The sequence below is a fragment of the Propithecus coquereli genome, unplaced genomic scaffold (assembly GCF_000956105.1).
Source record: "Propithecus coquereli isolate 6110/MARCELLA unplaced genomic scaffold, Pcoq_1.0 Scaffold152, whole genome shotgun sequence".
In the NCBI taxonomy this organism is placed as follows: domain Eukaryota; kingdom Metazoa; phylum Chordata; class Mammalia; order Primates; family Indriidae; genus Propithecus; species Propithecus coquereli.
This window is the reverse complement of record NW_012139636.1, coordinates 378,699-397,198: the sequence shown is the minus strand read 5'-3', so window position 1 is coordinate 397,198 and position 18,500 is coordinate 378,699. Positions and strand designations below refer to the sequence as shown.

The 18,500-nt window shown below is 42.1% G+C and overlaps 2 protein-coding genes across 2 annotated transcripts in view; one reads left to right on the top strand and one right to left on the bottom strand.

The window, feature by feature from the left end:
• The window catches only part of TDP1 (tyrosyl-DNA phosphodiesterase 1), a 93,963-nt gene that overhangs the window by 60,234 nt on the left and 15,229 nt on the right, over positions 1 to 18,500 (top strand). Inside the window, exon 14 of the mRNA XM_012640404.1 lies at positions 15,610 to 15,712. Coding sequence (XP_012495858.1) covers positions 15,610 to 15,712 — 103 coding nt within the window. The remainder of the gene's footprint in view (positions 1 to 15,609; positions 15,713 to 18,500) is intronic.
• Positions 5,407 to 10,251, bottom strand: LOC105807107 (glutamyl-tRNA(Gln) amidotransferase subunit A, mitochondrial-like). Its single transcript, XM_012640396.1, is given in 5 exon segments — positions 5,407 to 5,482; positions 8,741 to 9,031; positions 9,033 to 9,473; positions 9,823 to 10,086; positions 10,088 to 10,251. Coding segments are annotated over 5 exon segments (1,236 nt in total).

The window sequence follows — 18,500 nt, the reverse complement described above, 5'->3', positions numbered from 1 at the left end:
CTTTGTCAAAGATCAAATGGCAATACGAGGATGGTTATATATCTGGATCCTCTGTTCTGATCCATTGGTCTAAGGTCTCTGTGCCAGTACCATGCTGTTTTGGTTACTATAGCCTTGGAGTATAGCTTGAAGTCTGGTAAAGTGATGCCTCCCGATTTGTTCTTTTCGCTTAAGGTTGCTTTGGCTATTTGGGGTCTTTTCTGGTTCCATACGAAGCGTAGAATTATTTTTTCTAGATCTACAAAAAATGACGTTGATATTTTAATGGGGATTGCATTGAATCTGTAGATCACTTTGGGTAGTATAGACATTTTAACAATGTTGATTTTGCTGATCCATGAGCGTGATATGTTTTTCCATTTGTTTATATCCTCTGTGATTTCCTTCCTCAGTGTTTCATTGTTCTCCCTATAGAGGTCTTTCCCCTCCTTGGTTAAATATATTCCTAGGTATTTTATTTTCTTTGTTGCTATCGTGAAAGGTATTGAGTCTTTGATTTGATTCCCAGCTTGACTGTTGTTGGTGTATAGAAATGCTACTGATTTGTGTACATTGATTTTGTAACCTGAGACTTTGCCAAATTTATATATAATTCCAGGGGTCTCTTGGCAAAATCTTTGGGATTTTCTAAATAGAAGATCATATTATCTGCAAAGAGAGATAGTCAGACTTCTTTCCGCATTTGGATACCCTTGATTTCCTTCTCTGGCCTGACTGCTCTGCCTAGGACTTCCAGCACTATGTTGAACACAGTGGTGACAATGGGCAACCTTGTCTGGTTCAGTTCTAAGTGTGAATGCTTTCAATTTTCTCCCGTTCAGTATGATGTTGGCTGTGGGTTTGTCATATATGGCTTTTATAATATTGAAGTATGTTCTATGTCAATTTTGTTAAGAGTTCTTATCATAAAAGGGTGCTGAATTTTGTCGAATGCTTTTTCTGTGTCTATCAAGAGGATCATATGGTCTTTGTTTTTGCTTCTATTTATGTGATGAATCACATTTATAGATTTTTGTATGTTGAACCATCCTTGTATCTCTGGGATGAAGTCCACTTGATCATGGTGGATTTTTTTTTTCTTTTGATATGCAGGTGAATTTGGTTTGCTAGAATTTTATTGAGAATTTTTGCACCTATATGCATAAGGGATATTGGCCGGTAGTTTTCTTTTTTTGTTGTGTCCTTTCCTGGCTTTGGTATCAAGGTGATATTGGCTTCATAGAATGAGTTGGGGAGAATTCTGTCCTTCTCTGTGTAACAAAATAACATAAGTTATTTGCTGTTATCTATGAGAGGTTTTCTCTGGAGGCCAGTGCCTGGTAGTGGACTCCCAATGGCACCTCCTCATCTCAAGGCAGAGGTACACCTTGTGCCCAGCATGAGCCTCTGGGCTCATATGGGCAAAAAGTCTCTCCTATAGCTCAGGAACTACAGGAGAGACTGTCAGAGATGCGAGGGAGGGAGAAACAAACCGCTCCACCTACTCTTCTCACTGGACTGCAAGCCTCTTGGGGGTTGATCTCTGCTGATACCTTGCTCATTCTTTTTTTTTTGAGACAGAGTCTCACTCTGTTGCCCGGGCTAGAGTGCCGTGGCGTCAGCCTAGCTCACAGCAACCTCAAACTCCTGGGCTCAAGCAATCCTCCTGCCTCAGCCTCCCGAGTAGCTGGGACTACAGGCATGCGCCACCATGCCCGGCTAATTTTTTCTATATATTTTTAGTTGTCCGATTAATTTCTTTCTAATTTTAGTAGAGACGGGGTCTTGCTCTTGCTCAGGCTGGTTTTGAACTCCTGAGCTCAAACGATCCGCCCGCCTCAGCCTCCCAGAGAGCTAGGATTACAGGCGTGAGCCACCGCGCCCAGCCCCTTGCTCCTCCTTGTTCTGCTCTGCAGCTTCTCCCCATGGAGTCTCTTGAAGGCTCTGGCACCCCTCCTTCAGACCCATGTCCAATCTATGTTTTTCTGTCTGTTGGTCTTTCTCTTTCATCTAAAGCTTCTCCTCCTTACTAAGATGTCAGGCAGCTGGTGTCTTTGGTCAGCCATCTTGCCCTGCGTGACTTTTCGTGGCTCATATTCATTAGGCCCTCTGGGATTTAAGAAAGCGCCTTATAAAGCCTTCAAAAGCCTTCATCTGTTTTGCATGTGTAACACATAGACGTAAAATATGTGACCTTAGACATACAGCCCTTTCTAAGCTCATATGTTGTTAATTTAAAAATTGATCAAAATTATTCTGTTTCATCAAGGTAAATATGTTCAGCCAGATGTATATTCTCAAAGTAACTTAAAACTAACAGTTTAGCTTGAACTTTTTAGAATGTTATATTGGCTGAATATTTCCTCTTTTGTCTGATTGTTCGCTTTTATGGAAAGGTATTTATTCTAATAAGATTTTCCTCCCATCTGTTCTGATTATACCATAAAATCATCCCATGCTTGATGGGCAGCCTGTTATGGAAATTATTGGAACATGATGACAAATACAGTGTTTAAATTTCACCACAGGACCAAGGAGGCAAGAAGGTGAGCTTTAAGAAAATCCTTGGCTGAAAGGATAGTGCCATAGATGTTGTTGGCAAACCCAGTGAGAACAGTTATGAAAGCTGTATATTGTGGGTAGTTAGAAAGCAAGGTGGAGACCTTATACTGTTATAGTCGCCTAGCAACCTACAGGCATTGCGGGATAGTCAGGGATGAGCAGGAATGTTGGTGCTGCCACTTTGGGAGAAAACGAGACAAGTGCTTGACTACAAAATCACTGTGGCTTTTTGAGGAAACAAAAGACGTCATCCCTCCTCTGCTTTTCAGTATCACTATGCAATACTACTTCTCTCATGTCTGTTCCTTTGATTCTGAGACAAATCATGTTTTCCCCCTCCTTTGAGTTTTTTAGTGAAAATCAAATTGGATCACACACACAAAAAATACTTGTAGATGTCATTGGGCAGACTTGGTTGCCTGGCACTTGCGGCTCCTCTGAGATACTGGGATTACTTGGTATGCCTCATGTACTTTGTTACAAATGATGGTTATCAGTACCTGCAGGTGGTCTGCAAATGGCTTTCTTTAAATGTTAGAAATGATTCAAGGTCATGTCACTACCCTTCTTGCATTCTGCTACAAGCAGACAAAAGAGCATGCCTCTTCCCACACCCATGTGAGTAAGTCTCTGTGAAATATCATCCCCGATAAGAAGAAGCTGAGACTCCTGATGTAGGGCCTCTAGACCCTTTGTGCACTGGCGTTGCTCGGCACAAGGTGCACCTCCGGCTTGAGATGAGGAGGTGCCATTGGGAGTCCCCCTACCAGGAACTGGCCTCCAGAGAGAACCTCTCATAAATAATAGCAAATACTTATGTAGTGCTTACTAGATGCTGGCTAAGTGCTTTTTTATACTAACTCATTTAATCTTCCCAATTAGGAGCTATTATAGATACTATTATTATCCATTTTAAAGATGTGAAAACTAAAGCACAGAGAGCTTAAATAACATGTCCCCAAGCGAACTAGTTGGTAAGCTGGGAGAGCTAAGATTTAAATCCAGGTATTCTGACATGAATATTCTTGCCTATGTACCAGGCATTGCTCTAGGCTTTAATTATGGGTGATGAACAAGACAGATGCAGTCCATGCCCTCAAGGGACTTGAGTTCTAGTTGATGTAGTCCTATCATCCCTCTGCTTTGGAATTGGCACTGCTAAGGTTCTGGAGGGCAACACACAGCTCAAAAACTTACTGCAGCCCCCATTTCCTAAGGCAGCAACTTGCCCAGTTTTCCTTCCTCCCCACTGACACCATCTGCTGCTGCTGGGCCAGGCCTTTCCTATCCCCGCTCTCCAGGCCCTCTGCCCAGAATGCCCTGGCTTCCTGTCCTCTGCTTTACCCCACTGCATTGCCCACCTGGTAAGATTTTAGTTTCTGACATTCCATCATTGTGTCCCTTGCTAAGCAAGAGGACTGTGTGGCTGGCAGTGAGTCACCTGATGCTGTTTTTTCCCAGCTTTTGTGTGCCTTGCCTCTGTGAGTTCATTCAGCAAGTGTTTGAGTGTCTCTTCCATGCCAGGCTTTATGAGATATAGTATCTAAAGTTTCAGTGCTTTCCTAAAACACTTCATCATGGTCATCCAATTTCCATTTACTACTCATCCTCTGGGCAGCTGACAACAATGTCTTGAGCACCTCCAGTCTGTTCATACTAAACTCAGACACATCATGTAGCAGCAGTAAATGCCACCCAGAGCCTGAATCGTCTAGCCCTTCTATTGTCCCACTTTGTTTTTAAGTCTCATATCATTGTTGAGTTTTTTTACTCATCTGTTCTGCCATTTGTGAATACACATTCAGTACCTATTCTGGATACTATGCTGGGCCTATGGGCCTACCAATGTCCCTAAGCTTGGGATATTGATAACTGGATCTGCTGATCTATGGACAGCTTGATCAATATGTAGTTAGATTTTAGTGTGTTCGTTCAGGGAAATTTACACCATAGCAGCTAAGGGCATCTAGGGTAGTACCTGCTGAGAAGCATGGGGTGGGAGTGGTTCAGGCAAGAGAGATTACTTCTGTGTAGAAAAACTGGATGAAGCTTCAGGAAATGGTACCTTTTGTGCTTGACAGAGCAGATATTTGATAGGCTGAGAAGAAATCTTGAACTTGAAGGTTCTGAGACAGGGTGGGTTGGGGTAGGTAGAGCGATTACCTAGGCTGGCACAGAATGTTGTGTATAGTGAGATGGGAGAGAAGCCTGACAAGTGGATGGCACCAGGTTTGGTGGCACTTGAGTGATGGACTTTTTATTAGGGATCACTGAACGTTTTGAACAAGGGAGCGAGATGATCAGTGTTTATTAATATTACTGATAATGTCTATTCATGGCTTTATAATTGAAATATTTTTTTCATAAGGCTGTCTCATGCTTTCTGAGATCTAAAGAGCACAGACAGGTATTATTATAATACCTACTTTATAAATACAAGAACAGGCACAGAGTTCAGGCTGCTCATCAAGTAAATATTAATAGTTGAACAGGAACTTCAATCCAGATTTTTTGTTGCCTCCAAGTCATATACTCTTTCTGGAAATAGTTTTGGGATGGAATAGAGGGAATAAAACATGGAGGCAGGAAGGCCTACTGAGAGACTGATGCAAAATTCTAAACATGGGACCATAAGGTAGCAGTGGAATGGAAAAGCAGGGGGGCATTTGCGCAGAGACATTATCGCAGGAAAGTCAGCAGGACTCAGTAACAGGCTAAAGGGAGGGACGAAGTGGGTTGCCTGTAAGGTTGTGAGCACAGCTCTCTAGGAGACTTACAGATACTTTGTGGGACCGGTCACCAGCCCCTTGAGGAGGCTACTCCTCAAGCTCTCTCAGAAGGTCTTAGCGGAAACCTTCCATTTGCTCAGCAGCACCAATACTTGGTGCTGTTTGCTATGAGGCTCCAGAAAGACAAGAATGGTTCCTGGTAATCTGAGCCACTGTGGGACCCAGGAAAACACAGGACAGGCACCAGCCGTCACAGATTTTGTGGAGGCATTAGAGGCAGAATCTTCTTCAGAAAGCTTTTCAAGGTCTCTAAGGAACCTTGACCAAATGCTGACCATACGTTAGACCATTCAATATTACCCGGCAATACGAACAGTCTACTTTCTGCAACCACACTTTTATAGACATTCGCTTTAGCTCTCTAGGCCTGTTTTCCTATCTGTAAAACCAGGGGTTGGGGTAAATCAGTGGTTTTCACACTGTTCCTTGGAGCTCCGTATTCTGGAAACCCCTTTCAGAGGCTACCACAACAGTGGGCAGGGGGAGAAGAGTACAGGTAATTCCTGGTTCACCCTTAGAAACTAGCCTTTTGTTTGCTTTTTGTTTGTTTTTTGTAGAGCTGGGGTCTTGCTGGGTTGCCCAGGGTGGTCCAGAACTTCTGGCCTCAAGTGATCCTCCTGCCTCAGCCTCCCAAAGTTCTGGGATTATAGGCATGAGCCATCATGTCTGGCTTGTTTGCTTTAAATATTTCCTTTGAACAAAGGAAATTAGTTTCTGCAAGAAGGCGAGAGTAGTGATACAACCTTGAATCATCTCTAATGTAGATTTTTTAAAAAATTTAAGATCATTGTAATAGATTACCTCCATGGCCCATTCTAACATTTCGTAGTTCTGTTAAAAGTGTTAATACTTTCCAAGCCTTACCTTTGTGTTGTGCTTTACAATTAGTAAGCACTTTCACCCAGATTATTTAATTCATTTCTCATTATAACCCAGAGAAATGAGCAGATGGTATAAAATCTGTATTATAGGTGAAGAAATAGGTGACCAAAGTATATAACCACAAGGTAACAGCTAGCCAAAACCAAAACTCAAATCTTAAAAGTCTGTTGCTCTTTTCAAGTCCTTGTGTGTATTGCCTTTCCACCATAGGAGGTAGACCAAAATAATGGAACATTTCAGTAGAAAATAGTAAGCAATTGTTGGTTATCACATTGGTTACTATTAAATACCTACTGGAATTCTTTGATGTAGTGTTCTAAATACCAATTTTGACCTGAAATTTGGAAAGAAATTTTTGATCCTGCTTGACAGTAATTTTTGTCAATTTGGATTCTTGATGCTGATGTGATGGCTTCTAAAGTTTTTATAATTCCATTTGTGGGATCAAGGATAGATAGATCCTCTTACAGGCTATGTTGACAGTGAGGCTGGAGTAAGCCATGGAGCACAAAGCTTCCATTCATAGTTCATTGTGGATATGAAAGACTTTGCTTGGGGAATCATCATACACCTATGACTGAGGAACAAAGTGAGCTTGCAAATAAATCTGTCTGCATCTATTTGGTGATTTATCAGCATTTCTACTTGCAAAAGCCCATGCCCAAGTATCTAATCTTGTGTAGTACCCTGCTCTTGCTTATCTGTTTGAAAACATGCATCATAATCATTTTCATTTTTCTTTTTCTGCTGGCATTTCTTTGTTAATACATTATCTATAAAAGATGATACCCACCCTTGAAACCCAGCTGATGTGTTGCATCCTCTTTGGTATTCAGTCTCACAGGATGGTTCAACATGTGCATAATCGGTTTAATTTTAACCACGCTACTACATTCCTGGCACTTTGTCACTCATCTGTATTAAAAATTGGGGGAACATATCTGTATTAATATCTCATCTATATTAAATTGGGGGACATATATCTACATTTTGTAAAATCCTCTTGGATTTTCCTGGCTATTTGTTCTTCCATATAAAGTCAATAATAACTTGTCTTGCTCTAAGAAAATAAAGTTATGGTATTTTTATTGAGGTTACATAAAATTATAAATAATTTAGTCCCTTGCCTTTTTTTCTGTATATTAATAGTTTATTACTTTTTAAAAAATGAATTATTTTTTTGACCAGGTTAGGTTTACAGAAAAACCGAGTGGGAAGTATGGAGAGTTCCCATATACTCACTCCCCATCTTTTCCCTGTTATTAATATCTTGCATTAGTGTGGTACACTTTATGAGCCAATATTGATACCTTATTATTAACTAAAATCCATAGTTTACCTTAGGATTCACTCTTTGTGTTGTATATTCTGTGGACTTTAACAAATGTGTAATGATGTATCCACCGTTACAGAATAGTTTCACTGCCCTAAAAATCTCCTATGTTCACCACCTATGCATCCTTCCCTCCCTCTCCTACCTTGCACCTGAAGCCCTGGCAACCGCTGATCTTTTTACTGTCTTCAGAGTTCTGCCTTTTCCAGAATGTCATACAGTTGGAGTTACAGTTTGTAGTAATTTTCAGATTGTTTCCTTTTGCCTAGCAATATATATTGAAGGTTCCTCCATGTCTTTTCATGGATCGATAGCTAACTTCTTTTTAGCACTGCATAATATTCCATTGTCTAGATGTACCACAGTTTATCCAGTCACCTGCTGAAGGGCATCGTGGTTGCTTCCTCAATTTGGCAATTACGAGCAAAACTGGTAGAAACATTTGTGTTCAAGTTTTTGTATGGACATAAATTTTCAACTCTTTTGGGCAAATACCAAGAAGCATGGATCATATGGTAAAAGTATGAGTGGTAAGAAACAGCCAAACTGTCTTCCAAAGTGACTGTCATTTTGCATTCTCACCAGCAATGAATAAGTTTCTGTTGCTCCACAGTGTCGCCAACAGTTGGTATTGTCAGTGTTCTGGGTTTTGACCATTTCTGAACTGTATCCTGTGTAGTTATTTTATTGAAGCCCTCTTTCTGGCAATAAACTCTCTGATTTGTTTTTCTAAAACTGCCTTTGTTTTTACCCTCATTTTTGAGTGATAATTTAACTGGATTTAAAATTCTAACTGGGCAGTTATTTTCTCCCAGTTCTTTAAAGAATTTTTTCCATTGGCTTTTTTTTTTTTTTTTTTTTTTTTTGAGGCAGAGTCTGGCTCTGTTGCCCTGGCTAGAGTGCCGTGGCGTCAGCCTAGCTCACAGCAACCTCGAACTCCTGGGCTCAAGCAATCCTCCGGCCTCAGCTTCCCAAGTAGCTGGGACTACAGGCATGTACCACCATGCTCGGCTAATTTTTTTTTATATATATATATGTATATATTTTTAGTTGTCCAGATCATTTCTTTCTATTTTTTAGTAGAGTTGAGGTCTCGCTCTTGCTCAGGCTGGTCTCGAACTCCTGACCTTGAGCAATCCACCCACCTCGGCCTCCCAGAGTGCTAGGATTACAGGCATGAGCCACCACGCCCGGCCCATGGTTTTCTTTTAATAAGAAAAAATTTCCTGAGAGAATTCTTCCTCTCACCACATCATCGAACCCTTCTCGTCTAGTTGCAGCATACATGGCTTCAGTGGACACATCTTTGTCACATCTGTGACCATATTCTAGCCCATCAAATCTTGCCCTATTCGATGCTAGTTCCGATGTGCACAATACGTGATAGCAGGCAATTGAATAACTGGTGTGGGGAAGGGATACATCAATTACTTTGGCTCCCTCAGACTCAAAGAGGTTAGCAGCTTTGGACCAAAGAGATCGTACTTGATAATTCTGGTACAAGATATTCCTTTGGAATTCCTATACATAGTTTGCTCACATCTGTTAAACTGGGAAGCATGAATGGTTTAACAGGATCTTGTACTGTGGTAGAATCTTTGGGGTCATGTCCCCCCAGTATATCCAACACAATTGCTGCATCATCCACATATCTGGTTAAGATTCCTGGCACATCCATTGAATTCACCAGGGCAATGAGACCATGATGAGAAACTAAGCTATAGCTTGGTTTGACACCAACAAGCCCACGGTGGGCAGCAGGATTTCTGGTCGATCCTCCTGTGTCTGATCCTAAAGCCGCAAAGCACGTGAATGCTGATACAGCAGCTGCACTCCCACCTGAGCTTCCTCCAGTTATTAGCCAATTTGAATCTTCCTTCTCACCACGTGGTTTCTGCTTCCTCTTTTCTCTATATTGTTTTGAATAACTCCAGCGGTTTTTTTTTTTTGTTTTTTTTTTTGAGACGGAGTCTCACTCTGTTGCCCGGGCTAGAGTGCCATGGCGTCAGCCTAGTTCACAGCAACGTCAAACTCCTCGGCTCAAGTGATCCTACTGCCTCAGCCTCCCGAGTAGCTGGGACTATAGGCATGCGCCACCATGCCCGGCAAATTTTTTCTATATATATTTTTAGTTGTCCAGATCATTTCTTTCTATTTTTTAGTAGAGACGGGGTCTCGCTCTTGCTCAAGCTGGTCTCAAACTCCTGACCTCGAGCGATCCACCCACCTTGGCCTCCCAGAGTGCTAGGATTACAGGCGTGAGCCACTGCGTCCAGCCAACTCCAGGGGTTTTTAACTGGTCCAAATACACCCTCTGTGGCTCCAGATCCCATAGCAAACTCCTCTACATTTGTCTTCCCCATTAGCAGAGCTCCCTGATCCAACAACTTCTGAACTACTGTAGCATTACAAGGTGGTACATAACCTTTCAGCATATTTGATACACAAGTTGTTTCAATGCCAGATGTGCTGAAGTTGTCTTTTACTGCAATAGGAATTCCATCTAAATCCCCAAGTGACTGACCGTTCTTATATCTTTTCTGATTCTTCAGCTTGTTTTAAGGCCACCTCTTCTGTTACAGTAATGTAGGCATTTAGAAACTTGGTCTTCTTGATAAGAGACAGACATTTTTGACAGAGCTCTATGGGTGTAATTTGGCCTTGTTTCAGTGCTGCAGAAACTTCTCGGAGGGTCCGGCCCAGCATGGTCCTCGTGCTCAGCCTGCCACCACCAGGACCACGTGACAAGGAGAAAAAACTGAGGTCAACAGGTGCTCGCGGTTTTACGTGGGCACAGCCATCTTTGATCGTCCTGTTTCATGATTTCTTTTGTATTTCTTTTAAGTTATTTCAGATACACTTATTTTTAAGTTATCTAATTGATCAATCCATCTGAAGTTCTTAGAGTTCTAATCCTATTTTCTGTTTTGCTCATGTTAGATTTGGATTATTTTTCCTTATGTTTTGAAATTTGGGGTTATGAGTGTCTGTTCATTGAGGCTTTAACTTTAAGGATTCTCTGTGACTCGAGTGGATCTCTGTACCTCTAGATAGATTTTGTTTCTGCCAGTGTCATTAAGAGCCTGGAACCAATGTCTATATTAATATCTTGACATGATAGAGGGTAGATTCCTGGCTTTTCAATATTGAGAGATCAGGTAGAAGAAAAGGCGTAACCAGAGAAGATGAAAGAAGAAAGCAAGCCAAAATGCAGTAGAAAACAAGGAAAAATATTATATTTCAATTAAGCCAGTGGGGTGGGGAATAGTTTCTTGTAGTGGAAGTCACATGCTGCTGAAAAATTGAGTAAGGTTAGGTCAAAGATATCTATGTTACTTATGAAACTTATTTTCATGAAACTTATTTTCAGTCCATAAAACAAGAGCCTAAAGGCAATAAAAAAAACTTACAGTGAATGCAAAATGAAAGGTAACTTACACAGTGTCTGTGTGTTTGTGGCAGGCACACAACCATGGAGTAAAGGGCAACAGCAGTGTTGCCTGGAGTTGTCATTTTCCCCCTCACCACACAGCTGCTCCGTCTACATCTTCTCCTACATCCACTGTTAACCTTCTATTTCATTGCATCTGTCTGTGAATGTATCTGTCCCCCCAGCCCTGATCTTCTGGAAGTATGGTGACCAAAACCTCAACCTGTAAGTTGTCTCTGTACTCCTTGTGTAGCTGCTGCCTAGACTAAGTAATTAACGATGAAATATTTTATCAGTGGACACTTGTTCCCATAACAGCAGTCATCCTTAGGGACTCATGCATCTTCTAACAAAAACATAAAAGTGAATCCAATTAGCTGTTCTAATAGGCGCTCAAGCCAGCAGTGACAATGACAGCTGCTATGGTTACCAAAGTTTAGACTTCGAAAAATGCATGGAAGGCCAGGCGTGGTGGCTCATGCCTGTATTCCTAGCACCTTGGGAGGCCAAGGTGGAAGGATCATTCAAGCCCAGGAATTCAAGACCAGCTTGGGCAATAGCGCAAGACTCCATCTCTACAAAAAGTAGAAAAATTAGCGTGGTGGCACTCACCTGTAGTCCCAGCTTCTCAGGAGGCTGAAGCAGGAGGATCATTTGAGCCCAGGAGTTTGAGGCTGCAGTGAGCTATGATGACACTGCTGCACTCTAAGCCAGATGACAGAGCAAGACCCCATCTCCCACAAAAGGGAAGGGAACGGATGGAAAGGAAAGGAAGGGAGGGGAGGGAGAAAGATGCATGGAGCAGAGTTTGGTCCAGAAATCATCTTCATAGCTCCCCCATCCTTTCTCATACAGCTGTTGTTTCCCCAGTATGTTATCATGAACATCCATACAAGTAATCCTCAGTGGTAGACTCCCAGTGAAAATCAGGGATTTTGTCTTAGGATCAGAGTATGTACCAGAGGGGAGCTCCCTAGTTAATGTGAACATGGAGGCCTAGTCTGGTCATTGTGGATTCTTGCCTGGAAATGGAATTTTGATTTCATAGGCTAACAGTCCTCATTCTAGAGACAGAAACCTAAAGCCCAGGGAGAAGAGTTGCTTAAGGAGTCACAGTTAGTAGAGGAAATGAGACAAAAACCTCTACTCCTGATTTAGGGTCCAGGGCTCTTTTCTCAACATTTGCCTGCCTTTATTCTCCATGTACCTTCCATGTCATTGCTGTGCTTTCTTGAGATTTCCTTTAGGGATTTTTCGTTATGTTCCTCTTCCGGGTTGCAGACAGCTGACTTCTCATTGTATCCTCACATGGTAGAAAGAAGGCAAGGCAGCTCTCTGGGATCTCCTTTATAAGGGTACCAATCCCATCCATGAGGGTTCCATCCTCATGACTTAATCAGCCCCCCCCAAAGGACCTGCCTCCTAATACCATCACATTGGGGGTTAGGATTTCAACGTATGAATTCTGGGGGAACATGAACATTCAGTTCATAATACTTGGTAATGGGTCAGCTTGGCTAGGCTGAACCATGTTTTCCAGAATTCCTTTTCCTATATGTTTCTCATTAGGGTGGACCCCAAGGGAGATTCTTATGAGATATTTGGAGGGCCAGTGTGAAGCAGCAGCCATTTTATAGCAACATACATGTCACTATGTGCTGGCTCACCTCGTTGGCATGAGGAAGCAGCTGGATCTTGCACCCTCTGCTGGGTTGTCCTCTGGCTTCTCTAATTCTGGCCTCACCAGGTGTATATGTTTAGCTCTGTGATGAAGGCCCTGGCTTCTGCAAGAAACCCACACCCTCAATGCCAGAGGCAACAAAAACCATCATGGGTTTCTGTCCTCATGGGCTTTTGCTTATGCTTGTGGTCCTAGCTGGTTACTCTCCACTTCATGTCCATCCTCCTGGCTTCTGCCTGTCCTGGAGACTTCCAGCTTCAGTAGCAGGGCAAAGATGACAGCTTAGAAGACTTTATCAACCAGCTCTCAAAATTACATGATAACAGATTCCTGTACAAATATATAAATATATAATCTCCTAGTTATATTTCCGTGATTGAACCATGGCTGACACACCTCTGTCCCCCAGAAGCTACTGTTTTACCATCATTACTTTATTAGTCACCTGGGCAGAGTTTCTGGTGGATGGTAGAACAGAAGACATCTAGAATCCTACCCTCTAGAATTCTCCATCTCACAGAATAGCCCTATACCTGAAAGTATAGTAAATTAAATACTCCACCCCTCTTTAGTGACGGAGCTTCATTCAGTATCCAGCAACAACAAAAGAATAAACCAAAACACTGCGGCGGGGGGGAAACAGCCCAGTCCAGAAGGAGACAGAAGAAAGATGAGGGCAGGGGGAGCAAGGTGGTGGAAATGAGCTCTCAGCAGAAGCCAACACAGGCAGAGGACAGTGGATCCTTTGTGGGACAGAAGCTGGAACTCTTGGAATTTTAGGAGCAAAAGAGCCCTGCCGTGTCACTGCCTCATGAAAGATGTGTGGGTGCTTTTGCTATAGATGGTTGTCTATACTACCCCATACCCTACACACACAGCCGTAGGTAAGAGTTTGGAAATATACACCCTATCCTCCTGGCTGCCCCAGCTGCTGCTCATTCAAAGTATTATCCAGAATGTGAAAAATTTAAAGGTGATATCTCAAGGAATGTTTATTTATCGACCTGTAAGTGACTTTCAGTCTCTGAATATTCAGGATAGAATTTTTAAGGTTCCAAATGCTTGGAATTCTGTTAGAAGCCAAGTACAATGGAGAGAAAAGAGGGGGCATCCTCATGGTCTCCATTGAACTTTACTTTGGAATAAGCCTTCAAATCTTGGAATGGTGAGAAAACATGACTAGTGAGGAGTGAATGAGAACAGCTTTCCAAACGGTACCTCTGGGGTGTAGTATTATGATGCCAACAGTGAAGAGTTACCCAGAAGATGATAGTCTAGAAAGTGAGAAAAACTTTCATATGAAGACTACTTCCACCTCACACTCACTGTTTGGTTTTACTGTTAGACCTCTGTCTTTGCCCAGGAGATCACCTTTTTTTGCTTTTAGGTGAGAGGCCTAAAAGCAAGCTATGGCCTTGGACTTTTAAATAAAACGTTTTTCCTAGAGTCATACCAGTTTATTGTAAATATCCGACTTCCTCTGCATTTTAAATCTCTGATACATCACAGTGACATTCATGATTGTGGCCCTTGTGCATCAAAGGAGGATTCCCTACCCTCAGTATGGTCCATTTAAGAAGGCAGGAAGGGTCTGTAAATATGCTTTTTTTTTTTTTTTTTTAACATGAGCTGAATCACTTCAAGAGTTTTCCTTAACTCTGATCTCCACATTCTTTCTTCTGTTTTCATAGAACCCTTAACAGAGATCATTCTTTTCTTTTTTTTTTTTTTTTTTTTTTTTTTTTTTACATGAGCTGAATCACTTCAAGAGTTTTCCTTAACTCTGATCTCCACGTTCTTCCTTCTGTTTTCATAGAACCCTTAACAGAGATCATTCTTTTCATCTTACTGGTAAATGTTTTTGTTTGACGCTCCCATTCCAACAGACAATTCCAGCATATATAGCTCAGGAAAATACTTGATGCATCAATGAATGAATCTTAAAATACTCGGTCATTGACAAAGTCAGGCTTTAAGGGTTCTGAATAGCTGAGGTTTTACCACTTTGTTTTTATTATTTTTATAGAATTATGGGGTATGTGTGCAGATTTGTTATATGGATGTATTGCATAGTGAAGTCTGGGCTTTTTGTGTAACCCTCCCCCACTTAATTACCCAGTAGATAATTTCTCATTCCACACCCCCCTCCCACCCTTACTGTATGTTTTAAAAATGAAATAGAGTTTGGATGAGCCTAATTGGAAAGAAAGTTTATAGAGGGTTTATGTTAATCAATCACTAGAAGAGAGTTCTCTGCCGCATTTGCTGTAAAAGAGTCTGTAAAGCCCTCACCTCCATACTTAGTCATCTCCACTCCTGAGCATCCTGCTGTGTGTCTTGTCACCTCCCGTGTGGGCAGTTCCGAGTTTCCTTCCTCCAGCTGCACCATATAATTTTTTAGCCACAACTCTTTGAACATATAAAACATTCTAAATGCATCATTTCTTTCCAGATACAAATGCCAATCTAGTGCCCTCAGAACTGTTTTCTTTAGGTTGAAAGTAGAAATTACCACTAACTGGCCAAAAAAAAAAAGAAAAAGGAAATATGAAGTTTAAGATATTACTGTGTAAGGTAATATTAACATAGTTTTTTCCTTAAATGCTACTTTTATAAACAATAAAACCAGAAATCCTGGCTATACTAAGGTCATGAAAAGGAAAAGAGTTTTAAACAGAAAAACCCTACAAAAAGATAATTATTTTAGTAGCTGCCGCCAAGAATATACAGATGAGGGTAAAGCTATCCCAAATTAGCAATTAGATAAGTCTCAAGGATTATAGTACAGCAGGATTTAAGTTCCCTTTTCAAAAATGCCATAGCTCTGCTAGAAACTGAATAAACGTGATTGCGACAATATATTTTTTTGACCAATGCTCTCGCAGCTGTGCAAGTTTGACCCGCACTGAGATGCCTCACTGAGTCAGACCTTTCTGCATCCTTGTCTCTGCAGCGCAAATCTGTCCAAAGCCGCCTGGGGAGCGTTAGAGAAGAATGGTGCCCAGCTCATGATCCGCTCCTACGAGCTTGGAGTCCTTTTCCTCCCTTCAGCATTTGTAAGTTCCTCTTTCATCTGCCCAGTTAGTCACCTGTGAAATGAATTGGGTTCTCTTCCTTTGATTGCAATGGCCTGACCAAGGTCAGCGGGTAACAGAGTCAGGATTCTTAACCCAGGGCCTGTGCTCTTAACCATGAGTCTGTGCTCATGAACTTACTGAACACTCACTAATCTAGGTACAGCTGGATACCTGCTCTCAAGGCATGTGCTTAATTAGAAACTGACAATAGTGCTTCGGGTGAAGTTAACAGTATTTAGGTAAATACAGTGAACTACGATGTGAAGATTTATCACAAGGTGTTTAGTAACAAACAAGTCACCAAAGGAATGGCCCTGCCAAGCACAAGACATTTTAGGAGGGGTGATTGATTGATTGGAGGATACAGTTAGGAAGCAGGAGAGCTTGGTGGGGGTATTTGAAGGATGCCTAGGATTTAGGGTGCGTGTAGAGAGGTGGGAATGGCATTGCACCTAGAAAGGAACTGGCAGGAGCATAAGCTGGAAGCAGAGAAGCTCGCATCATCAGCTGGAGTTCAGGGGATCACAAAGGACATGTGCTTCTTGCCCAGTGAGCCCTCTGGAAAGGCACCATGTTGCAAACTGTCTCTTGGGATGTCCAGCACAGCCAGCATGTCTCCCAGCTTTGGAACAGCTTGAGGTTTCTGCAGCCAAACACTCCAGATGAAGTGGCTGGCTTGCTTGTAGGGACTAGGTTGTACAAACCCTCTGTTTCTCTAAACAGGAGAACGACACTTGGGCCAGAGAGATATTCCCCCTGTGCGAGGCAGAGAGGCCCCAAGATCTCCCATCCCACCTCCTCACACTCACTCTGGACACATGCTCAGAATTGCCCGCATGATGAGCTGGCTAATGCTATTTTCCCCTTTTGCTTTTTTACTGCTTGCTATAGTTGAATTTATGATAAACACATGTGACACAGCTCTATCATGAACCACTTTGACTGGACCAGAAGATTTAGCTAAGGGGTGCTGTGTGCTTGTCCCTAGACTGAAATCTGGACATGTGGGAATTTGGTCTTCAGGCATGCTGGAGAGTACCTTCCCTCCCAGGCCCCTGACGTTGTCCACTGTTCTCTTCTCACACCATGCTCAGGTGAAGAGCTCTTTTTTTCCTTTTTCTCTCCTCCCCTTCCAGTCTTTATCAGTTCTTTTCCTTTTCATCTAAGAATTTCACTACAAAACCATGTACTGGCCTCGTTTGAAGGTGGTATCATAAGATTTCAGCATGTTTTGTCTATCTCCTACAGAGTAAAAACAAAGCAGATGTACATGTTGCTTGCAGCTAAGGATTTCAACTTCCACAGCCCTATAAGGTAGATGATTGCCCTGTCTTATAGACAAGGTTCTACAGCCCTGTATGGTAGATGCTTACCCTGTCTTGTAGATGGGGTTTCATAGCCAGAGGGGAGATCCAGCCCCCAAACCTCAGTCTTCTCACTGATCCCTCCCGTGATCTTTCAGCTATGTCACAGCTCCTGGGAACCAGTGAAGTCACAACACTGAGATAGCAGCATTCAGTAATTTGGTGTGATTATAGCAACTATGGCTTCAAACTGAGGCCGGAATTATCTCTCAATAATAACTTAAGTAATGGAATAAATTCCATGTCACTCTCATTTAGCTTTTGTTATCAGCATTTGCAAAAATCTAGTCTTTTGTGACTATTCTAACCTCATCTCTGACCATGAAAATGGTAATAGGAAAGAAATATGTTGCCCTTCCAGGTCCTCTAGACCTCTAAGCTACTAATTTTTCAGATATTCTTTCTCTGACTGTACATTACAAAAGGCCAATACAGAAAAAAAAAAACTACAATAATCATTAGAATCCCTGAATTGACTTTATACTGGGCTCTTATTTTTATACTTTTGGAATAAGAAAGGAGCCCCACTATAGCACGTTCTTGGTAGAACAGAGATTCCATGATTTTAAAAGATCAGCAGGTAAGAATGTAAGAAACAGATTCCACCCCTTCTGTGCTATACCAACAGATTCAAGAGCTGGGCCCTAATTAGGGTGATATGTAATTAACATACTAAGATGGTAACAGATTCTCCAACAGTCAGTTTGTTGGCATGTCTCGGGATTACAGAGCTTGAAACAGTGCTTTTCAGCATGTTTCCTGCACAACACTGATGAGGACCCACAAACTGCACTTTTCTTGCCATCAGCCATTTTCCCATTTGGGTTGTCCGTGTCCTCCAGTGAATCATAAATGACTTTTGGCAAGGTGCTGTAAGTAGGTATTGTGGACAATATGCAGAAGTGTTTTGACCTTGCCCTTCCCAGGAGCTAATAGTCAAATAGGGCAAGGTGGATGCAGAAGTCAGATAGGGACCCTTATATGTGAATAATAAGACAAGAGACATCCTAGGTGTGAGCTGAGTGCTAAGATATAAGGGAGGTGTCTAGCCTGAGTGAGCAGAACCCAGAGGACTAAAGGGGGCATTCGTGTTCTTTTGGTTGTGTTCTATAGAAACCAACTTGAGCCCACAAAAGGAGAAAGTTTATTGAAAAGATGCTGGGGGGAATGTCGTGGCATGAGAGGAATTATTGAACAGCTGAGGCTTGGGAGGGAGGGAGGAGGCCCGCTCCTGGGGGCCTCAGCGGTGACCTCCTTTCTGGGCTGCTTGCTGCCACTGGCGTGGCTCTGTGGCTCCGGTGCTGGGCCATTCAGAGAAGCGTTGTCAGGTTTTTGCATTATAGGAGATTTTGTCTTTAAGCAACTGTTTCACAACATCTGCGTTGTTTACTGTTACGTGAAGC